Genomic DNA, 11,175 nt, shown 5'->3' on the forward strand with positions numbered 1-11,175 from the left:
CTAAAATCATCAATCAAGAGCACAAAGCTTCCTCTCCTTGTGTACTTCCATGATGAGGCTATATCATCAAAACTCCCTTCAACTTCCTTTCTCTCCTTTTATATATATATATATATATATATATATTATTTTCGTTGCAATTTTTTGGGCATTTTTTGCTACCATGTGGCCCGGGGCATCAAAGTTTTCAACCCTCTTTTGGCCAAACATTAGTCAAATGTTGATTTGAGATTACAAAGGGTGACATTGTCTCACTTTTAATACTTTTAAAATAATATTGTTTTTTTTAAAAGTAAAGGTATTAAGTGTTTTTTTTGAGAGAACTTTCGAGACATATTTGCCTCTCAACCTTAATATTAATAACGAGCAGATTTTGCTATAAAACAAATAATATATATAAGAAGATATGTGTGTGTATTGATTTAATTGGAAATAAATGCCTCATATATAAGGCCACATGTATAAAGTTTTTCCTTATATATATGGAATAAAAAAAGATCATAAAGCAGAAAAAAAAAACAAAAGAATCCTTGTCAAGTATTATAAAAAAAAAAGCACAAATTTGTGTGCTCCTTTATGTATTATCACTTATCACTAATCTTACCGTTTGGCCGGTACTGGCCTTTATGTATTATCACTTGCTAGTGTGACTAATCTTACCGTTTGGCCGGTACTAACTTTTTCTATATGATTCACAAGAACTACAACTTTCTCTTGGTGTGTTCTCTTTTATGTATGTTCATTTTTTTAATTAATTTTTTATTATTGCATACTTGCTTTTAAAATTTCTTGTATTCTTTTAAATAGTCTCCACGCTCTCCATTCTCACTTAAAAAGAGCAAAATAAAATCAGTCGTTCTTTTTATCTTTTTATCGTTAAATGTGTGTGTTTGGTGAGGTTACATCTCATGCATGTTATTCAGGATTTTTCAACCAAGATAACCTTCATTCCAAAGCTTTGCGCTTTCAAATCCTACGGAAGATCTTGCAAGCTTTTGATCTCCAACAAATACGGAGATCAAGCTTATTGGCTCGTGTGCTTTTTTCAACCAACAAGTGGGTCTTTCAATGGAAGGCTTGCTGATCCAGTTGAGCCGAGCCACTTCAATCTTTCCTCCAGTGTCCAAGGTTTCATGCTGTGGGTTTCTTGGCTTTCCTTTTTGTTTGTCTGGGCTTTTCGTCTTTTGCTGTTTTGGGTTTTTGTTTTAGTTCAATTGTTTTCTTTTCTTTTTTAATGTTGTTCTAGTTGGACTGTACAAATTAATCGGGCTTCCAGATTATAATTTGGGGGGCTCTTTTATCTTGTAATCGTTTTATTATATATTAATATAGTGACATTATTGTAAAAAAGGAGCAAAATGGACAAAAAAAATATTTTTTCAATGTCCCTGATAATGAAAATCACATTCCATTTCACTTACAGGCACGTTGCAAATGTAAACTAAAAAAGAGAAAAGTAGCATACAAATTTGTATGAGACATATTGTTTTTTTTTTTATACTTTACATTCATTTATAATCTTCTAATCTATCTTTGACCGTATTAAATGTAATTATTAATTAATTTGGAAAAAAACACAGCCATTAGTTTTTATCGTTTTGTTAGATTTTGCATTTAGTCGTTATATTTCTTTTCAGTCCCTAGATTTAAGTAACAAACATCACTTAATTTTATTGAAATTATAGAGACTATAAATATTAAAAAAGTTATAAGAATTAAAAGCAAAATTTAATGAAACTATCAAAATTGATGACTGTGTTTTTCATTAATTTGTGATTAGAGCTGTATGAGCACATATGGAAAGGACATGCATGTGGAGCTAAACAAAAATGAGAAAATTCGTCCCTTCTAGCTGCTTGCATTATATAGCCCTTCCTAGTTGGGATACTCATGCTTTGCAGCTAGATGATCGGTTTCACTTCTAACAATGTACATCTAATCCTTAAATATGGAACGGTGATCATTAAATTATTGATGAGAGACATATTAAAACTTCGAATAACAGAATGAAAAAAAAAAAATTCTCTTTTCTTAAAGAGTTGATCTTTTTATTTTTAAGTCATTATAGTCAGCCTTTTTAAATTCAAAATTCATTTTCACCTCTATTTTAATAGCTTTATCTTAGTTATTTTAAAGCTTTAAATGAGCTGGCTCAATAAGTTCAACCTATTTTACTGGCTCTAGTTAAAAGCGAATTATTTAAAAAAAATAAAATGAGTAAAGACCAACCTACCTTTTCCCTTAAACATGTGTTTATTCTCCCATGCCCATAATTATTTTATTAATAGTTCATAAATTAAGGAAACCCATTGAAGTTAGTTGTACAAAAACTCAACAAAGTTTACATATTTTATTATGGGATTTGCAATTTCATGGGTTAAATGTAACAACTGCATATGACACTATAATATTTAATTTTGTTTAAGAAAACATGTATTCCAAGATCCAGGTATTAAATATATAAAAAGTGGCATTATTCGTAAAATAAAATAAATGATGTGATAATTTGCTTGGGATTTTGTGCAAAACACCCATTCGCATTTAGCTTACACTGCCTCAGTTCCAAAATATACGAAACTTCTAATATGTATCACATATATTAAAGGAAATTCAATTCATTCATTTTTTTTATATGAATCTCGTGAAAATTTGACTTATTTTTTTAGACTTACCCTTATTCATAACTAACACCCACAATTTCTCATGTATAATTAATCAGTTCATATTAATCAATATAAAGATAAAAATGAAAAGATATTTCTTAAAAGTTGAAACCACAAAATATCCTACATTTTGAATTAACCTTAATCTGTAGAAAATGTTCCACATTATAAACTAGAGAAGTATTAATTAGTTAGTAATTTTATTTTGGTAAAATTTTACATTTATATCTATATATCCCTATACGGTATAAAATTTAAGATTAAGGATATTAAAATGCTCCTCAATTAAGTGAAAAAAGTCAGGATTGTCCCTAAAGTAAAGAAACAATCATTTATATCCCTAAGTGATTAAGATTTTTGATTTCATCACCCTACTTTATTCTGTCAATTTCATAGTTAGTGGGCTCACATTTGAAAATTTTAATATTTTCAATAGGTCCCATCATTTTTAAATATTTTATATAATTTTAAAAAATACCCCTCTCACTCCTCCCTCTCTTCTCCCCCCAATTCCCTCTCTTGTTCACTCATTCTCAAATTGAAGCAAGTGGAGTAGTGATGGCAAAGCACCTAGCACGCTGATTGCAATCTTATTATTTTCTAAATGGCTAGGCTGAAGAGTGCATCAAAAGTATGTTTCTATAATGGTTGGCTATGTAATATTGCCTTTGCTTAATCACAATTAATACAAAAAATCAAGGTAACCATTGAACTAATCTAATTAGATTACCAAGTTGGTAATTTGTAAGAATAAGATCTCAAGTTTTTTAAAATTCAACTTGCTTAAACATCATTTAATAATATTTAGTCAGAGTAAAATATTATTTTGGAAACATGTTATACCTTTTAGGAGTCAAAGGGACTCAAAACAATTGAAAAGTATCAAGGAATGAAAAATAGAGAGGTGCACCGCACTTGTGCACATGCATAACGGCGTGTTGCACGTATCATACATCATTTTGTTGTCAAATGATAGCAACCCAAAGCAACTTCTCTAACATGCCCTATTTTCCCGTCTAACGTTTGATTGAGGCAATCTAAGTGTTTATATAAAGCCCTTTTTATAAACTAGTTGATAGCATGGGTTTTTATTTTTAAATTATATCACATAAAAAAGTTGAATACCCAACACTTTTTTTACAATTTTATACACTTTTCACAGCTCAAGGGTATTTAAAACCTCATACATGTGCCAAAGTTACATCTATCGCTTAGAACATACTCAATAGACTTACGCTTATCTGTACAACACACCATACACATATAAACTCAACAATTCTCAATTTTCACTCCCAAGCCCCTATTAATACTAAAAAAGAAGAAAAAAGTTTTAGTATTGCATAAATCAATCATTTTCAATTCCAATAATATGACAATAGTTCCTATATTTGTATTAGTATTTTGACCCTATCAACACTTAATAATCTTATAAACAACATTCTAGGGCCCAAAATATATCCCAAAATTATAAACAATAACATGGTGCAAGTATATTAAAAAAAAATCCTAATTGACAATACTCTAATTATTACACAAAATAAATTAAGATAAAAGGCTTTACAATAGGAATACTCAAAATCCTAAGCCTCTTGAGTCTTCTCTCTTTTTACACCGGAGCTAGCTTCTATAAAATATTGAAAAAGAGCAGTGAGTTCAACCACTTAATAACCAAGGTACGTTTACTCTATGCAATTATTTATCAATCGATAAAAACACATAAAGAGGAGTAAAATATTTAATTTTATAAAATCGCACATAACATACATATATATTACAATATACCATTAACTTTTGATCAAATTTTTTCCACATAATCACATTATGAGACACGTTGCCATAATATAGACAACTATGTGATAATGGCTCGATTAACAATCATGATGCACATTGTCGTAATACATACAACCATGTGATAATGGCACAATTCACTATTACAACACGCCACAAACTTAGCAACTAGTGACGCATCGGATAAACATATGCATGATCAATTGCTCTTTATACCCTCATTATTTTTTCTAAATAAAACCATGAGATATAATATCAATTAAGGCTTCGTTTGCACGACTAGACTACCCAAGCTCATTGATTATGAGGTGTGACTCGATCAAAAATCACATTACTTACTTTCGGGCCACAGCTTCTTTCATTCTCGAATATCTGGGGTATTGTATAACCTAAACTAATCTCCTCAACAAACATATGGAGATGGTTAAGTTATAGTCTCTCGACAAACTATGAAACAATTCCTTGAAAAATAGTGAGACAAAGCTAGCCTTCATACATCGAAAGGCTACCATAAGTATAATATGGATTTAATCTACTTCTCTTTTTAGGCGAACTCCTACCAAAGGATTATGCAATGCATGAAACTCACTTATTTCGCAAATAAATGACTTGTTAGGTTACAAGTACGATCTAACCTATGTGAGCTTTTGTAATATTTTCATAATTATTCTTTTTCCAAAAAAAAAAATCACATGCATAATCTCCACATCATACATTTATCAGGTCAACTTATAAGTTTGTATTTTTCACATCACAATATCCTCACATCAACTCACTAACTTTTCGTTTTAATGCAAACACAATGTGGAACTTTTCAAGTTCAAATTCATTATTATAGCCACATTAGGTTTAGTAAAGCTTCATTGGATTTTTGGCATAGCAGCAACTATAACATTCAACCATTTAAGTCAATTTAAACATTTTCAAAAACATAAATCAATAAACAAATAACTATACACAATAAGTTTAGCTTGGTTACCTTAAAGTTTTGAGAGGTCAAATAGTTACCCCTTGATAACTTGCTTCTAAGCTTTCTCTTCAAGCCCAATATGGTGTAAGGATGATTAATTTATAATTAATCAAGTCTAAATTCATCAACATTACCACATACACTCCATTTCACGTTTATTTCAATATCCAAAATAATAAAAAATCCTCACATCTAGCATTTCAAGCTTAACCATTGAGTTCATTAATTGCCTTGAACTCCCCAGAGCTTCATTAAACTCTTATATAATCATTAATAGCTCCTTAGCCAAGTTAACAACCATAATAAATGGTATTTTCAACCATCAATGCACCCATAACCAAAACATGTAAACCCATTATTTTTAAGTTTAAATGCCTCAAATAACTTTCATTAATTTTATTTGAGTCAATGAGTTTAGACTTATAACTTATATGGGTTGAAAATCAATTTTCATTAACAAACCCTAACTCAAAAGTTCTTTAAAAATGAAGGGAAAGGAAGAAAGGAGCTTGTGGGACTTGCCTTTGATGTTTTAAGGCTCAAAATGCTCCCTAAGCTTCAACTCCTCAAGCCTTAGCAAAGCAAGTATCAAGCTCTTCATTTTTTTTCTCTCTTTCTCTTTTGTTTTTTTGCCTCAAAACATGATCTATTTCTATAGAAAATAGGCCATACACCTATAGAGGAGGCAAGATCTTGTTTGTTGGCTCCATGTGTGTGGTACACACTGCACACACTATAATATATGGCATAAAGACTTTCTTCCTTGTTTTTCTCCATTTTTAATGCCCAAATGATTCAATTTCACTTTAGTCCCAAATTTATGCCTGGAATCCCAACCAAAGGCACCCATTAGTTTCCTCTAATCACATACCACATAAATTTTACTTAATTATCCTTTATTAGGTTGATTACTAGGGTTTATTTTTTTTAGAATATTACAGACGAAGTTTTGGCACCATTTAGTAATGGCAGATTTTAGGACAATGTTAGGAGTTACAAAAGAAAAATCAAGCTTGGAGCCATTAGAAAGTCATGGCGTAAAGTTTAAATTTTTACAAGCTTGAACAGATACTTGCTTGAAAGTGTGACTTGAGGAGACATACTAATAAAAATATAAAAAAATGGTGAAATCCAATAAAAATATTTAAAAATTAAATGTGGACTCCATGAATAGTAAATTTTGATAGAATAGATAACATGGTAATGGAATCGATAATCTTAGTAATTGAGATATTTAAATGATCATTTTTTAACTTTAGGGATGGCCTTGATCCTCTTCATTTAATTGAGGGGTATTTTAAACCCTTAACCTTATAAAAAATGGTGGGACTTGTTAAACATATTAAAAAATTCAAATGTGAAGCCCATCAATGGCAAAATTTGATGGAATAAATGGTACGGTGATGAAATTAAAAATTTTAGGGATTGGGGGAAATAAATAACCCTTTATTAACTTTATGGATAGCCTTAATCTTTTTTGTTTAGTTGAGAGGTATTTTAAAGCCTTAATCCTAAAATTTATAGGTTATGAGCAAAGTGAGGCTGTGAGCAACCACATGCAAGGCTACAACTAAGCTCATTTAGTTCACATATACAAGCAAACCTATTTTGTCCACAAAAAAAAAAAAAGGCAAGACTATTATGGGCTCACTTAGTTAGTTTTTTGTTTTTTTTTTTATCCAATGAATTTCCACAGTCGGCAATCATGAGACTAATTTCTTAAAGAATTGAGTATCATCTAAAATGTTCTCTTCTTCCAAACAATACTTTTCTATACACACCTTCAGGATTTATTTTTTTGGCGCAGGCTAGATTCTTAAAAGAAAATTTCCCAGCCTAAGCCCATTCAACTATAATATATATTTTTTGACATAAGGCCCATAAATGGGGCCTTTCAAGAAAATTCTAAAAAAAAAACCAACGGAACAGGCACCTTTCCCTTTCCATCCAGTGACTCATGTTGTTGGGTCAACTAGCTAATCTGCATGATTGGGGGCCTTGTCCAGCCCAATCTTTGTCATATGTTCTGACAATGACTAATGGCATATGAAAACGTTGAAAGCCCATAAATAGCAATTAATTGATGAGCTTTTCCGGGGCAGTAACTGCCAGCAGACAGAAATATTTGTATCTATGATTAAACAAAACCAACGATTAAGGGATTAAAAAATATGTAGAGAGGATTTTCTTGTATACATTACTTAAACACATTAATTTTCCTTAATGAAAATATTTGTGTTTTCCACAAAATTTAATTGATCTTTGGAAAGAAAATCGACATGTTGTATTTCTGTACTCACAACTAACAATTTACAATTTCTCTCTCTTTTGTTATCAAATTGAAATTAAGTTCTTTCATCTCCCAAAAAAAAAAAAAAAAGTTCTGCCTAGCTAGGATGCTATCATGGCAATTAAGTTCCGACATAACTAACAATTGCGTAAACAAGAATGTGGACGTGGGAACGGAAGAAGCCCCATTGTTTCTTCAATTTTACGTGAGTCTGAATTGCTTGCCCAAAACCCAACTCTTCATAACATAACTAACCATCCCGTCCGTTGGATTGCGTAAAGCTGTGATTCGCTGCTTGAATCCTTCCCAAAAGAACCGGTTTTATTTCTCGCGCGATTCTCCCTGCTCGTCAAATAGCACTGCATTTTTCAGCTCCCTGTTCCAGCTCTCTCAATCTAAGCGACGTCGTCCTCTCCCCCCCGCTTCTTCATGGGGGCTCCATTCCTCGATCTCTAAGGAAGCACCCCAAAACCCTTTCAGATCCCAATCGACTTTAATCTCAGATGGCTTCCTGGCTTAAGGCCGCTGAAGGTATCCATCGATCTCCCTGCTCCTGTCATCTACATTCCGAATTCTCCCTAATTTGACTGTTTCTATTTGGTTCATATGGACTTTGAGCTTCCAGTGCTATTAGTGTGTCACTGGTTCGACTTGCTTGCCTTTTAGCATTCTACAGGTTTCGAGATTGATCTGGTTTCCCTTGCAAATTTTGTGAGTTATGGTGATGTCAGTTTTCGGCTTACTGTCTTTAGATGCTTTGATCCGATGTTAAAAGCATTTAGTCAAGTTCTACCGGATTGTTTTGGATGTTTAATATCGGTTTCAACTATGATCATGAACTTCACATCCCAGCTCCTTGCTGATTTGTGGGTGTTGTTGACTAGATAAAGATGTATGCTTCAGAGGAGAATGCAAAGTATGTTTAATTTTTTGGCAAAGAACCATAACACTTTGCCCAAACTTATGAATGCTGTTAAGGCTGCCCGACAGAAAAGGATTACCGCTTTCAGATTAACTGCATTGCCAGTAAATCTTCAGCAATTTCGAGTGGAGCACATTTTCACTTTTAAATTCTTTAAGGGGTCACATTTTTTTAATCACTCAGGAGAAATTGTACTAAGTTTAATTGGTCTCTTGCCTCCTGTATTTTTTCCTTGGAAGAAGCATTGTCATTTGGGGTCATTTACTTTTTGTAGTTTCCCCCCTCCTTTGAGTTGGGTTGTATCATCTACTGCAGCATTAAATAGGAAGTTTCTCTCTTCCGCCCCCATTTTTGGGTCTGTGTATGCTGCTCATATAGAAGCAAATTCTAACTTATGACATATTCCTTTTCTATCTATTTGAACAGATTTATTCGAAGTTGTAGATCGAAGGGCCAAGCTAGTTGTCAGCGAATATGCAGATGAGCAATCAGATTCTAAGTCTCCAGGTTTAGATTCTAGTTTGTTTGGCTTATGGTTTCTTGTCTATCACAATCAATTCAGGCACTGATGTTTGAATAGTGACTGCTTAACCTGAACTTAATCCTGGGTTAATTGCTATAATTATGTGTCGTTTATTTACTAGAAAGAATATATTTCACGCATCTGATGGTTAACAATGGCAGTTTTGCTGTCATTTTGATTCACCATTATTAAAATTTACTGGATAGATGTGGTGAGAAGCATATTGAAGTATAACTGTTCTCTAAGAGAGAAAATAACAATAAAAAGCTCCCTTTTCCAGAATAATTCCATATTTTACAATTCCAGCTATAAAGTATGCAGTCCAACAAATTTTTCAAGCACGAGTGCTAATATTTTCTTTAACCTTTCTGACAATTAGCTTCTAGTGGGCAAGGATCTCAAGGCAAAGGACAAAATCAAAATCTAAGGTATTGCCTCTGAAGTTTATCCTTAAGCAACGTTCTTATAACATGAACCTTGATCACATCATAAACTATTCTGCAGGCTCAAAAGGGACAAGCTGTTCCATCTCCTGTAATTAGTGACACCACAAAGGAGCAAGGTGGCGTATCAGAAGAGTCAGTAGATGTAACTTCTCCAAGTAATAAGTTTGATTCCACAAAGGTTCAAAAGGGATCATCGATCTTGTCTCCTGTTATTAATGATATTACAAAAGAGCAAGTTGGCACACCTGCAGAACCAGTAGATGTTGCTACTGTGAGTGAAAAAGTTGATCTTAATCTTGTAGCTGAGAATGACGGTGCTTCTATGTCTACAAGCCAAGCTAAAAAGGAGCAGCCAGCAACTGACAAAATGCCACCCTTGTCAGGCACTTCATCAACAGAAGTGATAACTAATGATGTGAATAAGCATGAAATGGACAATGTGGAGGTCTTAGTAGATGATAATAATGCTGGACCTTCCACTCTTTCTGAAACCATTTCTACAGACGTCCAGCTTCCCAAAGAGAATGCTTCAGATATCCATGATGGACATTCCTCTCCATCTAACAAAGGGATTGAAAGCCCCAATGAAAATCAATCAACTGATACTGGCTTAATTATGGACCCTGGAAATATGGATGCTGATTTAAAAAAGGGTCAAGAGAGATCTGAATCTCTGACCTCTGACACTGCTTCTAATGGTGATGTTCTTTGTAAAGATACTGATTTAATAGTTCAATCTATTGACAATGGAAAGAGCCAAGAGGATCATAAAACTGAAACCGATAACTCAAAGAAAGTACAAGATCAACTTGATGAGGTGTCATATTTATCATAAGAGAGAAGTTTATAATTTGTTTCTTCAAATACTTATCCTCTATTGAATTACTTCTGATTAGTTTTTTAGCTGGTTCACAGGCTCAAGGACTGCTTAAAACAGCAAAATCTACTGGTCAATCTAAAGAGGCAAGGTTAGCTCGGGTAAGAATGCTGTCAACAAACATTTCTGTCATCCAAGGCCTCCCTAAATGGGAGAGGCCTGATTACAGTGGCATATCCTGCAGATTGGTTCTGGGATCTTAGCAATAATTTCTTCCTAATTGCTGGTTAGACATCTAGTTGATGTTTTCTTATTGTTGTTCAGGTCTGTGCTGGATTATCATCCCGACTTCAAGAATACAAAGCTGAAAATGCACAGCTGGAGGAACTTCTTAGTGCAGAGGTGAAGCTGCATTACTATTCCATGTTTAAAGGACTAGGTGTTATCATGTTTCTCCAATAGAAAAATAATTAATTGTTGCAATATTAAATAATGCTAACTTTACAGAGAGAGTTGAGTAAATCTTATGAAGCTCGAATGAAAGAGCTACAAAAGATTTGTCTGAATGTAAAAGGGAAGTATCCAGAGTAGAGTCAAATATGTCTGAGGCCTTGGCGGCAAAGAATGCTGAAATTGCTACTCTTGTCAGTTCTATGGATGCTGTTAAAAGACAGGCAGCATTATCTGAGAAATCTTGCTTCTCTTCAGGTTCTTCATAGTGAATTGCAATTTTGCTTGTGTTTTTTTCCCCTACAG

At 33.0% G+C, this 11,175-nt stretch overlaps 1 protein-coding gene across 1 annotated transcript; it reads left to right on the forward strand.

Moving 5' to 3' along the window:
- The first annotated feature begins 8,214 nt into the window (after positions 1-8,214).
- LOC129301649 (golgin candidate 1-like) lies at positions 8,215-11,086 on the forward strand. The gene is made up of 8 exons (XM_054940232.1): positions 8,215-8,242; positions 8,388-8,510; positions 9,060-9,175; positions 9,543-9,584; positions 9,661-10,419; positions 10,518-10,580; positions 10,744-10,821; positions 10,927-11,086. The coding sequence occupies exons 1-8, from the start codon at positions 8,215-8,217 to the stop codon at positions 11,008-11,010; spliced, it is 1,293 nt and encodes a 430-aa protein (XP_054796207.1). The 3' UTR covers positions 11,011-11,086.
- The last annotated feature ends 89 nt before the right edge of the window (positions 11,087-11,175 follow it).

The sequence above is a fragment of the Prosopis cineraria genome, unplaced genomic scaffold, assembly GCF_029017545.1.
Source record: "Prosopis cineraria cultivar Desert tree isolate PC_DT_omini unplaced genomic scaffold, ASM2901754v1 PC1, whole genome shotgun sequence".
Taxonomy (NCBI): Eukaryota; Viridiplantae; Streptophyta; class Magnoliopsida; order Fabales; family Fabaceae; genus Prosopis; species Prosopis cineraria.

Excerpts from the sequence above, each read along its gene's own strand:
- LOC129301649 (XM_054940232.1), top strand. The coding sequence starts at position 8,215 with ATGGCTTCCTGGCTTAAGGCCGCTGAAG. Across the intron at positions 9,585-9,660 it reads GGACAAAATCAAAATCTAAG|GCTCAAAAGGGACAAGCTGT; the intron begins GTATTGCCTCTG and ends ACTATTCTGCAG. Across the intron at positions 10,420-10,517 it reads TACAAGATCAACTTGATGAG|GCTCAAGGACTGCTTAAAAC; the intron begins GTGTCATATTTA and ends GCTGGTTCACAG.